Here is a 21276-nt window from a genome sequence, read left to right on the forward strand (position 1 = left end):
GCAACGGGCCGCTCTCTTTGACATCATTACTGCCAAACCCTGGCGATGGTATTGCTCCTGACCTGAGTAGACAATAGAGTAACCCTCAATCAACTTTCTCCTGGCTCCTTTCCAGCGCACTTCGCTCAGCCCTAGGATGTCCACACCATAGGTGTGCATGATGCGTGTGGCGTGCAGGTCCTTTCCGGGGGTACGCAGGGTGCGAACATTATATGTCCCAATGCGCATACTCGAGTTGTTAGAGAGGATTACTCTACCTGTTTCATTGTCCATTTCCATGCAAGGTCGTCGTTTTACAGAGCCGGTTTTCGTCCGAGGCTGCTGTGTAGGTGTTTTGTTAATCTGTTTCGTTTAAGGAGGCAAGGTGATTAGCCCAGCGCTCCCGACAAAATGTATAGGTATACAAAATGTATAGGTAGGTAAATTATTACAAACAGGCATACATTTATGGAATTTAATAAATCGAATTATAATCCTATAAGTGTAATATTTATAAAACATTAATTAAAATGCATCATTATAAAGAAAATATTATTTCGTTTCCTTACATAAATTTTATGGAGTTTATAAAATCAAAATATTTATAATACAATTAGTGCAGCAGTATTTTTTTTAAACATAGTTATCAATCAATTATGCAAATAATATATTTAGTGATTTTAAAAACGTTGGAACCTAAATTTAAAATATTGACACATTTACAGATTTTAAGTAGGTATTAAACGAAATGATTACCTACGTATTAATTTTACAAATGAAATAATTTAAACACACTCATAAATGATTAAAAGCATTATAATTTAACTATTGATATTAGTAGGTATTGGAAGATTTATTAGTAGAACAACATTCAATAAATAGATAGGTAATTAATTATTCATGGCCTTGACAAATAAATAAATAAAATCAAAGTAGATAACTCTTTCGTAACAAAAAGAACATGTCCAACCCTTACATGTCATGCACTATACCCTGACAATGCCTCTGTATTTCTTTATTTGGCAAATGCAGCATTCGTTTTGGCATGAAATTAATAAACGTAGCATTGGAAAGAGAAGTAGATGACTGTCCTCCATTCATGGTTGGTTCTTCATTTACAAATTCTTCGATATCATTATCAATTTCCATCATTTGGCTAACAGCCAGTTCCTTGTGGGTAGGTTTACCAAACGTCCCGGTTTCACTCACTCGTCCCAGCCGGTTTGGCATTTTGTCCCGGTCCAGTTGTCAATAATAAATTGTTATTTAAGTGAAACTATATAAATATATTCATATCATAAATCAAGTTGACAAACGGGTCCAATTATTCAAACATTTTCAAGAACAACACATCGATGTACCCAATCAAGTAAAAAATATTTAATACGTCATGTTGTGTCTACCAGGAACGTCCGCAGCTTTGGAGGGTGTTTTCTCGATCATGAAACACAGTTGGTCGGATGACCGAGGCCGTATGCTGGAGTCTACGGTACGGGCGCTACTATACAAAAAAATTAACTTGTTTAGTATTACGTGCAACTTTTTTTTGAGAAAATTTAAAAACAATGATGCACTGCTGAAAAATGTTCATTCCGGCGAGAAGTACGACCAATACAATAAATAAATTATTTAAAATTTCTGCTGCTGCAGACCTTTTGAATTTTCCTTTTGTACATACTTTAATAATAAACAATGTTTGTTGTTTAAATGTGTTTCTTTGCCCTATCTCCCGTTCCTGTCCCGGTTTAGAGTTTCATAATTATGGTAAGCCTACTTGCGGGTAAATTCTTTAAAATCAGCAGTGGGTAGGTCCTACTATAATTTAGATATTTTACGCCAGCATCAAAAATCTTTTTGGTTTTCCAGTTGACACATGTCTTGTTTAAGGGTAATTTCGACCTCTTTCCTGGCGAATTAAACTTTGTTTCAACATTTTTTTCGATTTTAAACAGGTCTGGTGTCTCTGAACTATTAATTCATGTTGTCATTTTATATATTATTTGTATTCTTACATACTTGCTTTGATAGCTAAGCACACATCTTAATGAAATGGTTTCTCTCCAGCGTGTCTTATCTAGTTTTTTTAAATTGGTGAACTGTGGAAATTTAGATGAACACACTTTACATTTAAATAGTTTTTCACGATTACACTATTTTGTGCGTTTTTAAATCGCTGACCACGATAATTTCCTTGAGCAGAAAACGCAATTGATATCGTATTCTACCGTTTATTTCATTTTAAGCATTTTTATAAACTTAAACTTTAAGAATTTAAATGAGCACTTTTCGCAATGATATGGTTATTCACCAGTACTTATATGTCATTTTATGATTTGGTAAATATTGCGTCGTAGAAAATATAGATGAGCAAACATTGTATTCATATGGTCATTCATCAGTATGTGTCATTTTATGCGCTTTTAGATACCTGGGCTGAGAAAACTTAAGAGAGCAAACATCGCATTGATATGGTCTTTCGTCAGTATGTGAGATTTTATGCAATTTAAGATGGTACAACCGACGGAATTTAGAAGAGCAAACATCGCATTGATATGGTTTTTCATCTGTATGTGTTGTTTTATGCGTTTTTAGATACTTAAGATGTGAGGATTTGAAGGAGCATACATCGCATTGATATGGTTTTTCACCAGTATGTGACATTTTATGCAATTTTAAAGAATCCAACCGAAGAAATTTACATGAGCAAACATCGCATTGATATGGTTTTTGTCCAGTGTGTGTAATTTTATGCGTTTTCAGATTGCTAAGCTGCGAGAATTTCCTCGAGCAAACATTGCATTGATATGGTTTTTCACCGGTATGGGTCATTTTATGTGTTTTGAGAAAACAGAGCTGAGAGAATTTAGATGAGCACACTTCGCATTTAAATGGTTTTTCACCAGTATGTGTCATTTTATGCGTTTTTAGATTGTTCAGCCGCGAGAATTTCTTCGAGCATATTTCGCATTGATATGGTTTTTCACCGGTATGTGTCATTTTATGCGTTTTTAGATAACAGGGCTGAGAGAATTTAGCTGAGCACACTTCGCATTGATGTGGTGTTTCACCGGTATGTTTAATTTTATGCCTTTTTAGATTGTTTATCAGCGAGAATTTCTTCGGGCACATTTCGCATTGATATGATTTGTCACCAGGGTGTGTAAGTTTGTGCCTTTTTAGAAAGCACGGCAGTGAGAATTTCTTTGCGCACACATCGCATTCATATGGCTTGTCATCAATACGTACATTTACATTTGTTTTGTGATCTAAGATTAATTTAATCTCACGTTTTTTTAACTTTATGGACGAATACATTGTCTGTATTTCTTGTTTTATGTTTGGTTCGTCTATTGTTATCTCAAGATGCTGTGTTTTGTCATTTTCGAATGCAGATTTTGAGTCATTGGTGAGATTACTCCCTTTCATAATTCTGTCGAAAATCACGATGGGCAGTGGACTCTCACACTTAATTTGGCGCCCAGTAATCTGTTGCTGAGTAGAAATCTGTAAACATAGTAATAATTTATTTTTTATTCTTTCCAATTACGTATAATAAAGGATATCAATTCGTATGGCGAAAGAAATATTTATATAATATTATTTTAATATTTAAAAAAAAGAAAATATTTGAATCAAAAAGATAATTATATAACGAGACTAAATTTATCTTATAAACCCCAATCTCAGTGTGACCGGAAAATCAGTACTCGTGACACCTTTCCGTTTGGGCCGTTGTACGACTGAAACTATTTCAGCGAATCTATTCAATACACAAGGCTGTTATCAGCGGATATCGAGGGTAGTTTATCGTATTTACATATTAATTAAGTTAATTGTTACAATAACTGTCAAAAGATGTTGTTTTAACAGCACTTCTCTTGGTTGAGTTAACTAACTAACAGTTTCGATAGTTTAGATGAGTAACTTATTGTAATAATTATAATACCTCAACAAATAAATATGACACACGACTCTCGATAGCCGCCAATAGCTGTTGATAACATTTATTGCGCAAGGATATACATAATGCACGACTCCAGGGGGCTTATGTTGTAACTTGCGAGTTGAAGTCGCCCGGTCGACATGACGTCATATGACATCATTGTGACGTACTACCGGAGTGAGTCAATAGCATTCGAGAAATTAACGCTACTCTAATACTCCCCATACACAAATAGGTGTTTCAGCATAATACTATCTATGGTGAGCCGTGTGCTTGGGCGGCTCGCCTCGATGCGTGTATTGAGGTTACGTCACAATTACGTCATGTCGTCGGGTACAACAGTACAGAGTTTGTTGTCAGTGTGTATTTACCTTTGGTGAGTGTACACGGCACCTAAAGATGCCGAAAGGCGAAACCCGGGTCGCAAAAAACAACTTAAATGGAATAGTACAGAGCTTGAATCCATTAGAATTTAAATTCAAATTCCATCAAGTACCTTCAGTCGATAGTATTAATATTATAAAGACGATATACATTAAAACGTACCTGATCTATCGGCAAGTGTTGTTCATTGGAGCATCCTGGTTTCGAATCATCGTCACAATTGTAGTGGCCCATTTGGTTTTCAAAAAACATCTCATTGACATCTACACCATCATTATCAATCTCGGATTTTATATTACTTTTAGTTGTTTCAGGGCTCTGAAAATATCAACATAATATTATAATGTAACAATATCGCAATCATCCTCAACTGAGGTAAGTCGAGTGAAAATAAACGAACAGAGATGTGGAGAAAGCCGCCAATTCTTTCAATTACGTTAAGACGGTACTTCAGTGAAACGGAAAATAATTTTCAACTATAGGTGCGACGAAATTTTGGACTCGCTGGCAATCGGAGAGCTAACGTCGAGCTGTGAGCACGTCAATTTATTTCGTGATGGCGACATGGGTATTAATTCTTAAATCGTGTAAAGATGACTAAAAATGTTACCCATTTACTTAAAAAGAAAACATGCCAATGAATATATTATTATTGTCATATTAATATCATATTCATAAATATAATTCAGGTAGGCTATAACACTACATTTTGAAGCAGGGTTTTGAATGTGTGAGCGTCCTACAAGCCACACATTATAGACGTGGAATAGTGTGTGTTGCAGCCTTCAAGTAGACCTATATTGAATGAGCGTCTGTGCATAAACCGAGAGCAATAAAGTTGTCAGAATGAAATACAAGCGTATTCCTGACACGTGTTTAAGACGATACATCAGTGAAACGGCAAATAATTTTCAACTACAGGCGCGACGAAATTTTGGACTCGCTGGCATTCGGAGGACAAACGTCGATGTGTGAATACGTCAATTTGTTTCGTGATAGCGACGGGGGTATTAAATCTTAAATCGTGTGAAGATGACTAAAAAACGTTACCCATTTACTTAAAAAAGAAAACATGTCAATAAATATATTATTATTGTCATATTAATATCATATTCATAAATATAATTCAGGTAGGCTATAACACTACATTTTGAAGCAGGGTTTTGAAAGTGTGAGCGTCCTACGAAAACAAACCACACATTATAGACGTGCAATAGTGTGTGTTGCAGCCTTCAAATATTCCTATATTGAATGAGAGTCTGTGCATACACCGAGAGCAATAAAGTTGTCAGAATGAAATACAAGCGTATTCCTGACACGTGTTTAAGACGACACATCAGTGAAACGGCAAATAATTTTCAACCATAGGCGCGACGAAATTTTGGACTCGCTGGCATTCGGAGGACGAACGTCGATGTGTGAATACGTCAATTTGTTTCGTGATGGCGACGGGCGTATTAAATCTTAAATCGTGTGAAGATGACTAAAAAACGTTACACATTTAATTAAAAAAGAAAACATGTCAATGAATATATTATTATTGTTACTAATGGAACAATAAACAGAACATTAAATGGACGCATGTTGGATTTATATGACAAATTATATTTCGTTCTGCAAGCGTCATTTGCACAATCTGCGCATCGCATTGCCACGATCTTTTTGACCATGCCTCAACTCAGGTATAGCCTTAATGATGGAAGATGATGTTATTGTGATTGTGAATTACAACTGAGGTCTTCGCATTCGACTCTATAAATGAAAAAGGAAGTATGTAATCCAAACAAATTAAATTTTACAGATGGCATACAAACTTTTTGTTGTGGTTTTCGGTCATAGTTAAAATACAAAATATTCATAAACGTGAAGTGCATTAAAATCATTAATTTGTTTTCGTCATTCTTTATTTGATATGAAGCATTGAGTTAGGTAATTAAAGAAAAACCTGAAAAATGGTCGTTTTTCCCACTTCACTTCCATCTTTTTTTTAATAAAATGCCACCTCAATTTAAATATTAAACCAGCTTTTGCAGATTACATCATTTTGACACAACCTGTATTTCGTCATGTTCAATGTTATTAGATATACAATAAAACCTATTTTGAAAAAAAAAAACTGAGATGTACGTCCGTTTTCCTTGCTACAGTCGAATTCAATAACAATTGGCGAACACAAAAATAATGATAAGCGGGCTGCCTTCTGGGTGAGTCTGAACAATGTTTAATTCTCGAGCGAGGATAAATATAGGTGAACTCTTAAAAACTTGGTAGGTTATGTTAGGAATTATCCCATTTTCTTATCGCGTTGCAGAAGACCATTAGCAGTCTGTACAAAGATAGGTAAATTTTATTAATATTGAGCAAATTCTACGTTAATTAAATGAATTTACAACACATTAAAAGTTCTGAAAAACTAACCTCAAACGTACAAATGCGATCGTCAACGAACTCTTGCTTCAATGTACAAGGGCTGGCTTCCGGGCTGTTCCGTGTTTTGATCGCTAGTTCAGACCAATTCCTGCCTTCCTCGCCTGATTCGCTATCATTCGGCTCGCGTTTTACATCCATTATAAGTGATTAGTATGCACTACCGACGCTGTAGATAAATTGTAGTTAGTGACGTCACCAGGTTTACTGTTTGTCATTGAACGTAATTATCTATGGCCATGTACAGTATTGCCAGTCAGCTGTCAAAATGTTTGTTTACTTTCCTCATTGTTATGCAGACGGTTGAAATAGGTAGGTAGGTACACGATTTGTATTTAAAAGTAAAAATTCTTAATGATAGTTATTAGCTAAGTCCACATTTAGTCACTTCATCACCCAATTCGTCTTCAACTTTTAAATTCTGGTTTTACACCGAGAAGTTTTTTGCATGCGCAGAGGAGATGAATCCGTTTTAGTGTCTACATTCGTTCATCACAGCTTTCACTTCGTGAAGTCAGATAATATACCCGCGCTTCAGTTTGTTCGTATAATCTTTATGGGTTATAATATCCCATAATGCGCAATGTGCCTTATACTCCTTAATAAAATTCATTGTAATGATTTCGGTCGACATTTTGCAAAAAAATCGTAATATTTCAATACTAATATGCATCCAATATGGTCAATCGACTACCAATAGACAAAAATAAATATATTTATTGACAAGCAACTGCACGAACGACCCGATCTCACTGAAAAAATTTGAAGCTGGTGGGGTGTTGAACAGAAATCCAAGCTGGTCGGATCGCAGTGCGCTAGTACTTTCATCAAAGAATGGCGGTCATTTTCAAACCGATTTGAGAGCCGACGACGCATGCCCTGTGTTCGATTCATGAGACGTACGGAAAAGTCGCGAGTGTAGACTTGGCTAATGATATTATTCATTATTTCAAAAGATTTATATTTTATTTCAGAGTAAGATATCGTCATTCGGCATACAATACCGCGTTAGCAACAAAAACAAAATTGTGCATGAGAAAGAAAAACGCACAGCACATTCGTGGTATTGCCTTGCAAATCATGTACGCGGTGTTACAAAATGTGTAGTAAAACCTCAATTTAAACAAATATCCAGCATTCTATGAATGCACATGCGTGGAGATTTATATTTTAAATCGAATGGCGTCCAAAAATACATTTCGGTAAAATGGTCGCTAACTCGATATTGCATGCCGTGCGACGATATCATTATATTTTTACGAATGTACTTAAGTTTATTAAGTAATGAGTATTAATAACTTAGTAGTGGTAATTGTGTAATATTATTAAGATAGGTAGGTATATTATTCTAATAATTCAGATTTCCAAAAAACTGAGTTCTTGGTTCCATCCGTACGCTTTTAGACTTGTGGGAGGTAACACTGTCCTGCTGAAAGAGTGCACTATACCTAATATGACCAGACGTCCCGTTTTCAGGCGACCTGTCCCGGTGTCCCCGAACACAGCCTCGGGACGCCAAAATGTCCCGTTTTCGAAAAGAATTAAACTTGTGACCAAGATACAGAAATATTTGATGAGTATTCACTTTTTTCTAATTAAATTACACCGCAAAAAGTGTCTGAATAGAACAATGGGAATGTTTCAACCAAAAGTCGTTGGGTGGAGTTGTTCAAACAGTTTCGCGCCAATACTTTGTAGAACATTTTTTTTTTTATAATTATTCAAAAAAACACTACCTTATTCTTAGGTCAATAATTATTATAAAGCAATTATTATTCATAAGATATTTATCACACTTGAATGATCAAAGACATATCTTATAATAACTATCTTTATAATCATCTTCAAATGTGTTAATCTTGCCGATTTTTTGAATAATAAAATGCCTAATTCTTGTCAAATTTGGGATTACAGAGATTATCAATATAATTTTTTATCGTGAATATTTTACAAAAATTATCTCGTAATAAATTATACTAATGGTTTTATAAATGCGTTTATAAATTAATATATGTAAAAAATCTTAACACCACTGCACAGTTATGTACCGAAATATGACTATATTCTAAAACAATAGAGCGAGAGGTTTAAAAGAATACTGTTTTATGTAACAAAAATACTTTATGCAGTCATCAAATGTTTAAAATAACTATAAAGGATAATAAGGCTTCAAAATTATATAAATAGATTATCTACAACGTTTAAGGAGTGTCCAGGATCATGGTTTGAAAATACAATAAAAACTCAATTTTGACCTACGACGAGCACGTGGGCCGTTAACTATACCATCAATATATTTATTTTATGACTCTGCTTCTGGTGCGATTAAAACTTTTTAATAGTATATCCATCACCAACTTGCATTAAACTTTTTTCGGAAATTTAGAAAATTAAATTCATTTTTGTCAGTCAATGCCAAAGATGGACGATTACGTTTCCTCCGAGGATAGGTATCGAGAAACATCGCTCGACCAACAAATTCCTTCGTTTTTTCCTATACACCTCGACTGTGTATGAAAACATTAAATTTCTATATTACGATCAAAAGTAATTAAAAATTCTTCGTCGACATGCAATATTATAGTTTATATATACCTATAAAAAGAACTATGGACTCCGTTATAAGTTTATAATATATATATATATATATATATATATATATATATATATATATATATACATATATATATATATATATATATATAGTTAATGTGGACCGTAATTAATCGGTGCCTAAATAAAGTTTTCACTTACTGGATTCTATATAGGTAGGGTATATAGGTAATTTCCGGTGACATTGACATTTAGTATGGTAGGTAACCTAGCACATGAGATTGTGGTAATGCACAACAATAAGCATTGTGCTATTACAAAGTGACTTTTTTTCGATTTATCGGAAGTGAGAAGAAATAAGGAACAGGCAGGGTAGGTTTGTTTGACTCCAATAATAAGAAGAGTGATGCGTGAATGAAATGAATCCTGGTTTTATTATCTCCTTCCAAATAAATATTAATTTAATTATTACAGGTACGTCTACAGATTATAATTTAGATGAGTGAAAACACGGTTATGCGTTCTGATGTTGCGTAGTCGATCGGGCGGAGTGGTACGATAACCTTACGGTAATATCTTTGATAACTGACTGACATTTGATTTCATGTAATTAGTATTTTTATAGTGATTCGATGCAATAGAAAATGCTGCTATCACTACTTGAATATTTTGATAATCATGCTTTGTTGTGTAATGCACAATTGTTTTGTAAATTATAAATATTTGATTTTAATTTGAACGATTAAGCAGTTTTAATAATTAGGCAAGATCGATTTTCGTATAACAATTTTTGTGCATATCATGATAAAACGTTGAATTATTTTGCTAAATTAGCTTTCTGTTAAAAATTGATTGATTCACATAAATCGCTTATTTTGCTATTTCAACAATATTATGTTGCAAGATACCTTGTTATTATAAATTCGTGGGTCGGGATGTGTAGTCAGGTAAGTCACAAAACAGCAAAAATGAGATATGAATGCCACTATACTAAAAAAAAAAAAAATCTTTCGTTGTGTGTAGTCAGGTAAGCCGTACGTCTCACCATTGGTGAGATGCAGTTTCAGTCAAAACATATTTTTTATTTTACGGGGTGTGTACACAGTTAAGTCACATGAGTAGTCAGATAAGTCAACATTTTGTGTGACTTACCTTACTACTCATAGTTGGCTTACCTTCAAACGTCATACCTACTCAGTGTTGATTTTGGTGAATTTAACGTATTTTTAAAGATATTTTGAGAAATATTTGAAAAAGAAATAACAACAGAACCTAAGTAAAATAGTCATAGGTATTATAATAAATTATGACTTATATAAATAAGTATGTGTATTATTTGTAAATAATAAAAAATATACCAAATTTATCGAATTTGATTTATTTAAATCTAAAAACACGTACATAATATCCAAATAAACAATCTTGCTTCTAGGTTCAACCACATACTCCAATAACTTGTATGTTAACGATTCATTGATAGCATAAAAGATCTTGATTTTAATATTCAAGAATTATTACAGTCTAATTTACCAACATTGAAGAACCACGCCCTTCATGCTCAAATAGTGCTTCCACGATTACACATCATAATGATGTTTTAACCTGTTACCCTCGTTCTCGATTGAGAAGTAATAATCACCAAAAATGTAACTTAAGGGATGATACAAAGCCTTCAGAAATGATAAAAAAGTTGCACGAAATACTGGAAAAAGTTACACAATAACTACCTATAATGGATGTTATGAATACGAAAAAAAGTCGTATCAGACAAAGCGAACCATGAAAACAACATTTTCGCCAACAGTTTAATATTACTTGACTGTTGACCTGTTACGGAAACCAATTTGTAAAGGTTGTACACTAAAAACATTAAGTGAAAGTCACAATTTTTTTGTTTTGGAAAAAAAAGTGCGACTACTTCCGGTATACTTATTCAAGAATATGCAAGAGGAAAAATATCTCTAAAAGATAGCGAAGAAGATAGGCAAATATCTAAGACACATATTATACTCTCAATTCCATCATTATGAGAGTCATTACTCTAGAAGGAACTGTCAGAAAATACTTACCGCCACATATGACAATAACTGTGATGTATTCTCAATATTTGAAGAGTATTAGCTCTAATCCCATCAATATTCGTTTATACGCAGAAATATTCCCTGGCATGAACTTAACATTCAAACGGCCAAATAAGGATACCTACTTGCCAAACATACGATAAACTTAACTTAATTAAGAATTCCACCAACGATGAAGAAAGAAATAAAAATCAAGAGGAATTGAAAGAGCATCATAACGAAGCTGACTTTGCATATTCAGCTAAAAAATTGTGATAAAAAGTACTTGCAAGATTCTTCTTGCCAAATTGTAACATTTGACATGCAGCAAAGTTCCCTGGCCTTTTACAAACGGCATTTGACAGTGCATGATTGTGATAATAACCAGGGATATTGCTATGTATGCCATGAAACTCTTGCTAATAGAAAAGCTAACGATATCGCTTCATGCCTGTTCAAATACTTAACCAAGGGGTACATGATAATATTAAGCATATGATCATGTATTCTGATAGATGTGCGGGTCAAAACAAAAATAGCCACGTAGCTGTAATGTGCATGATAGCAGTAAAACATTCTGAGACTTTAAACAAAATTGATCACACTTTTTAGTCCCTGGCCACACACATATAGAGTGCGATAGTGACCATCGCATAATTGAAAAAAACATTTGGTGGAACGATCGAACATCCTCATGATTGGGCCAAATCAATGTGTGAGGCTGCAAAGAAAAATCCTTTTAAAGTCACTGAAATGACTCGTGCAATTACAAATTTTTAACTACTCGGATCGATTAAAAGGACCATTGCCACTCAGCAAAATAGACACAGATGGGAATAAGTTTGTTTGGAGAGATGTTAAGTGGCTTCAATTCAACAAACACGAACCGGGAATAGAGAAATTTGAAAGAACTCTCGACGAAACGACTGCATTTTAACAAATTTCATATATAAGACGAGACAAGACGAAAGATTTGATAGACTTACTTTCATACATTTCACCGTATTATAGAGAATTTTATGAGCCACTTGAGACATCTGAGATAGTCAGCGATATTTAACCTGATACTATTGAAGAAATTCATACTGAAGTTTAATGATAACGATTAAACTTTATAATATTCAGGTTTGTGTGCCTTTTCATTACTTAAATAACATTAAAGTAAAAAAAAGTTGTAAAAATGCTAATTTTAAATTTATATAATATTTTGTTCAATAAACCAATAAGATTTATGTATAAAACGTGTGTTTTATTGCTAATTTTAGTCGGATTTACATGAAAAAATAACAATATTACTTTATGCGTAGTAAGGTAAGTCAATCATTTTTTGTGCAAATCCAGTTAAGTCAATTCCCTTTTTTTTAAACCAATTAAGTTTTAATGAAACGAAATAGTTAGAATACTTCTAGGACATATAATTGAAAGCTAATTACATGTACTTTGATTTGTTACCCATAAAAAAACATAACTATAATTAGGGGAATGTGGGGAATTTTTTGAACTTTGTTTTTGCTATATCTCAAAATGACATTTTGTGACTTACCTGACTTCACATCCCGACCCACGAATTAATGGTTTCCTGCCGAGTCATGTGGATGGTAGGGTATTGACCTCCCTACAGATTAATACATAGTGAGGTGCTGCCACTGGTCGTTTTAAGAACTCTTATAATTTTGACACCCGGTCCACCCTGCCTGAGCTAGTCGAGGGCAGTGGTTGTTAACTTGGCTCCGGTGCAGAGCCGGTTCAGTCAGCGCCTTGCGTCCAGGACCCGGGGAACCGTCATCTTCCTGGCGGACTCTCCCTTTTCGGTTCGCATAATCTCTATTTAAAAACCGCTAGGTATTTACTCTTACCTTTGTGTGCATCATTTATTTATGTTCAGTAATCAATAGTTTCACCTAATATTCCTTTTAAATATATTTTTTTTAGGTTTATAAAAATTCTTATCAAAAATCAAATACACATAATAGTGAAAAACTAGACAATCGACATAAGAATTTAAAGAAAAAATTTCTTTAACTAATAAAGTAGTTAACCCAAAATATCACAATGTGCTGGAATTAATGCAGTTTATAGATCCTTTAATGGCACCTATGTGGATTCAACGATAGATATTAAAAATAATAAATCTTTTATCTAAAGTGATAATATTTAATGATCGTGTTATAATTGATGAAAACACAATAATAAAGTTTGATGATATAAGTGAACGTACCAAGCAGCTTCCTACCTAACTTGCCTATTCTTCGGGCCAATCGGATTCTGGCGTTCAGGAAGTTCGCTAAATACCATCCAAATAGTGTACTTATACAGCAGAACTACATGATGGTTAAATGACATGGAAAGTTGATACAACATTGTCGACCGACATGGATTCATATAGGTGTTATAATATTCTGCCTAGGAACATGAACGAACTGAGGAGCGGATATGATCAAAGAAAGAATAAGAAAGGTACATAATGTATTTGTTTAACAGATCACTAATATATTACAAAAAAATATATACTAATAAAATCAACTTACAATAATAAAAATATATAATAATAATTTTCTTGCAATAACAATTGGCTTGTTATTGATGCGTTTGCATTCCATAAATTCTTATGAATAGTGAATTTCGCAAGAAAAATTATTACATGTTATTATGAGGCGGTTGCTCAACCGAGTTCACTGACCGCAGAATGTGCAAATGACAATTGGTTTGAGATTGATTTGAAAGACATACTTAATACTAGTTTTTTTTACAAAGTAACATAGCTTTAGGGTATTAAAAAGATGCTAACTTAAACTTTACACTCTGCCTGAAAATCTGTAAGCCACCACATGTATTATTGTCACAAGACCAGGCAACCAGAGATTACAGGTCATGAGACGACAAGAAAGCGGTCGTGTGCGGGCCTGTTATAGCTTAGCTGTCGTTAACCACAGAGTAACTCAAACCGTATATGTTTGACCTTCGTTGCGCTAAATCCAATACGGTTTGTCTGGTACGGAACTTGTAATCATCATTCATAGTGACATTCCGAACCGTCCGTTTACCAGTGTGAGTGCGTAAACACCGAACCGGCTCGAGCGCGCGCCAGCCCTCTTAACATAAAAAGGCCAATGAATGGCGTCCTGGTTAAACTTCCCCTCCTAGATCCGTGGTCTACCAACAATTACCTTAAAATTACAGTGCGCTGCTAAAAGCGCCACCAATATACTATTATAATGTTTAGTAGATTATGTGTATATTTAAAAATATATTATCACGGCAAGTAGATGTACCAAATAAAGATGAAGATGATGGCTATGTGCAAAAGTAATTTGTCAACATTTTTGAAACTACAATCAGACGTATGAAATACGATTAGCCGTTTGTTTTTGCGTAAATAATCGAAAACACATAATAAAAAAATTTAGTATCGTTAACGGCCCACATGCGCCACACAGGACACGTTTTTACCTATACGAGTGTATTCTAAGCAATTCAATTTATTTTATATTACATAGATTGAATTTGTCCACCCTACTCTCATTATTATTACCATAATGATGAAAACACGTAACAATAATAAATTATTACAGATAGGTACGGTCTTCTACCAGTCAGTGTCATTTTGTGTGTTTGTAGAGTATTGAGCAGCGAAAATGTAGATGAACATACATTGCACAGTATATGGTTCCTTAACATTGATATTTTTTTTTATTTCCTAAGCATTTTTAAAGACCAAGGCTGTGAAAATTTACATGAGCACACTTTGCAATCAAATGTTTTTTCAATAACATGTGATTTCATAAATTTTCATGTCATCGCCAAAAGTTTAGAAGAGAAAATTTACATTCATATAGCTAGTAAACAGAATGTGTCAATTTATGCTTTTTCAAATATTTCGTCATAGAAAATTTACTTGAGCAAACATCGCATTGATATGGTTTTTCAGCAGTAGGTATGTGTCATTTTATGCCTTTTTAGACAGTAGAGCTGTGAAAATTTCTTCACGCAAACTTCGCATTGATGCGGTTTTTCAGCAGTAGGTATGTGTCATTTTATGCCTTTTAAGATAGTAGAGCCGCAAAAATTTCTTCGAACATACTTCGCATTGATGCGGTTTTTCACTAGTATGAGTAAGTTTATGCTTTTTTAGATAGCTAATATGCGAAAAATTAGATAAGCAAACATCGCACTGATATGGTTTTTCAACAGTATGAATAAGTTTATGCATTTTTAAAGTGTTGAAGTGCAAAAATTTAGTTGAGCATACATCGCATTGATACGGCTTTTCACCAGTATGTATCATTTTATGCGTGTTAAGAGCGCCCAGTTGCGAAAATTTAGATGAGCAAACATCGCATAGATATGGTTTTTCACCGGTGTGTGTCATTTTATGAACTTTTAGAGACTTGAGCTCCAAAAATTTTGATGAGCATTCTTCACATTGATATGGTCTTTCACCAGTATGTGTCATTTTATGCATTTTTAGATGGTTGAGCCGCAAAAATTTCTTTGAGCACACTTCGCAATGATATGGTCTTTCACCAGTATGTGTCATTTTATGCGTTTTTAGTTGGTCGAGCCTCCAAAATTTGGATAAGCAATCGTCGCAATGAAATGGTTTGTCACCAGTGTGTTTCATTTTATGTGTTTTCAAAGACCTGAGAAAGAAAAATTTAGAAGAGCAAACATCACACTCATATGGTTTGTTACCAGTATGTATCACATTATGCGTTTTTAGACGGCTAAGGCGGGAGAATTTAGATGAACACACTTTGCATTTATATGCTTTTTTATAAGTATGTATCTTTTTATGTTTTGTTAAATAGTTCATACTAGAAAATTTTGATGAACAGAGGTCACATTGATATGGTTTTTCTCCAGTGTGAGTATTTTGATGCCTTTTTAAATAGCTATGCTGCGAGAATCTTGATGAACACAGTTTGCATTGATATGGTTTTTCCCCAGTATGTGTCATTTTATGCTTTCTAAGAGTGCTGGGCCGTGAAAATTTTGTTGAACATATATCGCATTGATATGATCTTTCACGAGTATGTGTTTTTTTATGTATTTTAAGATGGCTGACACGTAAGAATTTTAAAGAGCAAACATCGCATTGATGTTGTTTTTCACGAGTATGTATAATTTTATGTTTTTTAAGGGTGCTGGGCAGTGAAAATTTCGAGGAGCATATATCGCATTGGTATGGTTTTTCACCAGTATGTGTCATTTTATGCATTTTTAATTTGTACAAATACAAAAATGATTTTGAGCATACATCGCATTGATGTTGTTTTTCACCAGTACGTGAACTGTTATTTGTTTTGTGATCTAAGATTGATTTCATACAGAAAACAATGTGTTTCTTTAGCGAACTCGAGGATTCGAATAATGAGTAACAAACACTACAAACAAAATTACGCGGATAATACATCACTTTGCTTAGTTTAATCTGAACTACCTTCGGCAAATACATCTTATGTATTTCTTGTTTAATGTTTAGATCATCTATAGTCATCTTGGGATGCTGTATTTTCTCAACTTGGACAGCAGATTTGGAATCCATGGTGAGATTACTCCCTTTCATAATTTTGTCGAAAATCACGATGGGCAAGTGACTCTCACATTTAATGTGGCGCTGAGTAGAAGTCTAAAAAACAATACATTTTGTTTTATTCTATTCAATTGTGTAAATTAATGATAAATAACTCAGTTTCTTATGTTCGTATGGAGACAGAAATAAGAAAGTATTTGATTCTAAAAGAAAAATACATATCGAAACCAAGCCACAAAAATCATCATATTAGTCTCATCGGTGTGATCGGTAAATCATTCCACGTGACACAATACTGCATGCATCCACGATGGACGTTTTGGTCTGATTCTTGTTACAGCATTTTATGAGAGTACTTATCGACATTAATTAAAATTACTACGACAACTAATAACGAACATACATAATTTTAAATAATAAATATAAATAAAAAAATAAAAATTAAAACTAGAAGATTTTTTTTTTGAAAAAGTAAGTCAGCCGGTAGGAATTGAACATCTATTGGGTTTGCGCCAGTGCGCATACTAGACTGTGATACAGCTACCATACTTAATTGCGACATTTTTTATTATTGTTCTCTAAGACCCTTACTACTTACTATTAACGCCCTCCAGTATCAGAAGTGTTTTCAAAATTATGTATGTTAAATTATTAGAAAGTTACATTTTTAAATCTTTTGAATAATCCGTTTAATAAAAGAAATGATTACAATTATTAGGAAGTAAGTTACAACAGAACATTTTGGAGTCATCCTTGACATCGGTAAAAAATTAAAAAAGTATCTACTTTGATTTAAAATGATAACGCCGATCGCCAATAGTAGCTAAATTTGGAAAGCGCTTCAGAGAATATTAAGGGCTAATAGCTACAATTTTTCGCAATTAACGAGGAAGTATGGCAGGTATAGCATAGTGGACTATTCGCACGGGCGCGAAACCCAAGATATACAGGTTCGTTTCCAAAACATTTCTTTAGGTTATAATATATTTTCCCAGAAGTGATTTCAAAATTATGCATGTTCAATAATAAACTTAGAATGTTACATTCGTAAATCTTGTGAATTTTTCGTTAAACAAAAGAAATAGTTATTCAACAAATATAAATTCTAACTAATGATCCGATAACAAGTATTGATAGGTACATACTTTCTTTTGAAACGTTGTAACGGAAACCTTTGTGTGGTTTTGTTTCTGCGCTTTTTATTATGTGTTCAGTCAGTCATGAAATGCGTCAACTACATTGAGATGCTTTACGTGCTGTTTGTTAGGGAATTTAAAAGCGGGCGATTCAGCAACCGCGATTGTGATGATGACAGACAAAACTTTCTATTTGCTAAAAAGCCAACAAGCTAGAGACTATTTTGACAAAACGTTGTTCGTTTTTACCGGGAGGTCGCTACTACGCTCTACTGCGCAGACGCAGTAGGCCCACACGCCAGCGTGTAGCGTGTAAAGTTGACCGGCTTTCAACTTTTTTCTGTAGATTGTTTACAATCTGCTTATTAGCTTGTGCAATGACGACACTGGTCGACTTTACAGGCAGATTTTAAATTCGCCAACACGCAGCTCGTAAAGTAGCTCAATGTCATTGACGCTTTACGGTCCAAATCAGTGGAGGGATTAATAATATTAATCACAGCTCTCTAACAACTTGTAGGCACATACTGTCTGTGGCTAAATGCTAAAATGTCCTATGTCCACTGATCATCACGTAAAGAGCATACTGGAATAAAATGGCATGCAAGACGATATACAAACGAACCTGATATATTGTCGTGTGTTGTCCATATGAGCATCCGGGTTTCGAATCGTCATAAATCTCCGGGCGCATTTGGTTTTCAACAAACATCTCATTGTTATCTCCACCATCATTGTAAGTCTCGGATTTTATATTACTTTTAGTTGCAGGGTTCTTAAAATAAATAATAATATTATGTAACAATATCGCGATCTTCCTCAACAGATTTAACTACGCTGATGGATTAAGGCCACCCCCATCGTCTACTACCGCTCAAATAATTCAAATTGATTTGAAGTATTTCACATTTATTTTTATTTACAAAAATTGATGTTTATAAAAATATATTATACTTATAAAACATAATAAGGCATGAAATAATAAAGAAAAAAATAAATACTATTCTAATAGTAACAGCCAAGGCGCAATCCGTATTCGTATTTAAATACTTCAATAGAGATTATTTTTATACCTTACTTGCTGTTTTTAACAAAATACTTGCAAGTTTTGCATATATATACTTACCGAATAATTTGAAGCCATAATAATATTTTATGTACCCGGCTTCGCACAGGGTCACTTCGTGGTTATATTTATCTTAGATATTTAAAAAATAATAAAAGTTAATTATTTTTTTGATATTAAAATATCTGTGTAATACAATATGGCAATATGAAAATAATTCTAATAGAAGTAAAGGACAAACAAAAAAACACTAAATTAAAATCAAATATAAAATATGCAAACGTTATTAATTTTATTAACATGTAGTAAAAAAAACAAAATTGGATGGAACAAACAAACAACAAACTCTGTATTGTATATAATACTCATTCAGAAACCTTCGGTGTGCGCACAACAACTGCCAAAAAATAATCGCAATCGGATGAATGGTATAGGATGCGAAAAGAATAAGAATATGATTTTCTAGTTGAGAAATCGTCATGGGCTTGCGCACGACAACTTACTAAAGTTTCATTGCATTTGGATAAATGGTATAGGAACGCATACAAATAGTAGAAGAAAAAGATGGTTGTACTAATTCAGAAACCGTTGCAGGTGTGCGCACAACAACTCACCAAAGTTTCATTGCAATCCGATGAACGGTATAGGAACGCATACGAATAGAAGAAGATGGTTGTAATAATTCAGAAACTTTCGCGGCGTGTGCACAACAACTGGTCAACATTTCATCGCAATCGGATGAATGGTATAAGCACGAATACGAATAGAAGAAAAATAAAATAGTTGTATCAATTCAGAAACCTTTGCGGGCGTGAGCACAACACTTGATCAAAATCTCATTGCAATCAGATGAATGGTATAGGAACGCATACGCATAGAAGAAGAAGATGTTTGTACTAATTTAGAAACCTTCGCGGGCGTGCGCACAACAACTGGTCAAAATTTCATCGCAATCGGATGAATGGTATAAGCACGCATACGAATAGAAGAAGATAGAATAGAAGAAGAAGATGGTTGTACTAATTCAGAAAGTACTAGTTAATAATGGAAGAGGACGTTATTGTGATTGTGAATTACAACTAAGGTCTTTGCATTCGACTCTACGAAGTAGATAGGATGTATGTAATCCACACAAATAAAATTTTACAAATGGCACAAAAACGGTTTTTGTTGTGTTTTTCGGTCAAAGATAAAATACAACATATACAAAAACATGTGAAGTGCATGATAATCAATAATTTGTTTTCGTTATTCTTAATCTGATATTAATTAAAGAAAAACCAACAAAAATTTTCATTATTCCCACTTAACGTCCATCTTTTTTTAATAAAATGCCATCTAAGTTAAGAAAATAAACCAGCTTTTTCAGCCTACGTCATTTGGACACAACCTGTTTTTATTCGTGGCCAATGTTACTATAAAATAAAACCATTTTTAAAAAAACTCTGGGTTACGTCATGTTTCCTCACTACAGTCGAATTTAATAACAATTGGGAAACACAAAACAAAAAGAAACGGGTTGCCGTCTGGCTGAGCTTCAACAATGTTTAATTTTCGAGCGTGTAGAGATAATATAGGATGCAAATTTAAACACGTGTTATGTTAGGTTAGGAATTATCCTATTTTACTTATGCGGTGCTGAATATAATACGGAGTCGAAAGAAAGATAGGTACCTACCTAATTTAAATCTACATTAGGTATACTTTCACGAGGCATGACTGTATCTAAGTCTAAAGACACGTAAAATAAGTTCTGAAAAACTAACCTCATACATACAGATGGCATCGTCAACGATCTCTTGCTTCAACGGGTAAGGGCTGGCTTCCGGGCTGTTCGATGTTTTGATCGCTAGATCAGACCAACTCTGACCTTCCTCGACTGATTCACTATCCTTCGGTTCGCGTTTTACCTCCATTATAGGTGATTAGTCTGCACTAGGTACCGATGTTGTAGATAAATTGATAAGTGACGTCACCTGCTATTTTGGTTTTCTGTTGAACGTATATTATTATATATGGCCATTGACAATAATTCTGTACAGTATTGCCAGTCAGACGTAAAAATGTTTATTATTTTTCATATTGTAAAGCAGCAGGTTAAAATAGGGACATGATTTGTGTTTAAAAGTAAAAAGTGTGTATGCTAATTATAGACATTAATTTTTTTAATAGATTTATATTTTATTTCACAGTAA

General features: G+C 33.7%; 1 protein-coding gene across 3 annotated transcripts; it reads right to left on the bottom strand.

Moving 5' to 3' along the window:
* Positions 1-442: 442 nt before the first annotated feature.
* On the bottom strand, positions 443-21046 carry LOC147076363 (uncharacterized). 3 transcript variants are annotated; one of them, XM_085940243.1, is made up of 4 exons: positions 20848-21046; positions 18641-18790; positions 4469-4624; positions 449-3483 (listed from the first exon to the last, which is right to left on the bottom strand). In XM_085940243.1, exons 1-4 carry the CDS (start codon positions 20995-20997, stop codon positions 2368-2370), a joined length of 1572 nt encoding a protein of 523 aa, XP_085796369.1. In that variant the 5' UTR covers positions 20998-21046; the 3' UTR covers positions 449-2367. The 3 variants fall into 3 exon arrangements, with proteins under 3 accessions (XP_085796371.1, XP_085796369.1, XP_085796368.1); XM_085940245.1 differs by lacking the exons at positions 18641-18790; positions 20848-21046 and adding an exon at positions 6725-6921 and having other exon boundaries at positions 443-3483; XM_085940242.1 differs by lacking the exons at positions 449-3483; positions 4469-4624 and adding an exon at positions 15043-16975.
* Between the last annotated feature and the right edge of the window lie 230 nt (positions 21047-21276).

Source organism: Rhyacophila brunnea, unplaced genomic scaffold (assembly GCF_057557595.1).
Source record: "Rhyacophila brunnea isolate RB1 unplaced genomic scaffold, BYU_Rbru_1.0 scaffold_13, whole genome shotgun sequence".
NCBI lineage: Eukaryota > Metazoa > Arthropoda > Insecta > Trichoptera > Rhyacophilidae > Rhyacophila > Rhyacophila brunnea.

Coding starts and splice junctions, on each gene's coding strand:
- LOC147076363 (XM_085940242.1), bottom strand. CDS start 20,997: ATGGAGGTAAAACGCGAACCGAAGGATAGTGAATCAGTCGAGGAAGGT. Junction 18,791..20,847: donor ATGCCATCTGTATGTATGAG/GTTAGTTTTTCA, acceptor ATTTATTTTAAG/AACCCTGCAACTAAAAGTAA. Junction 16,976..18,640: donor AACACACGACAATATATCAG/GTTCGTTTGTAT, acceptor ATTGTTTTTTAG/ACTTCTACTCAGCGCCACAT.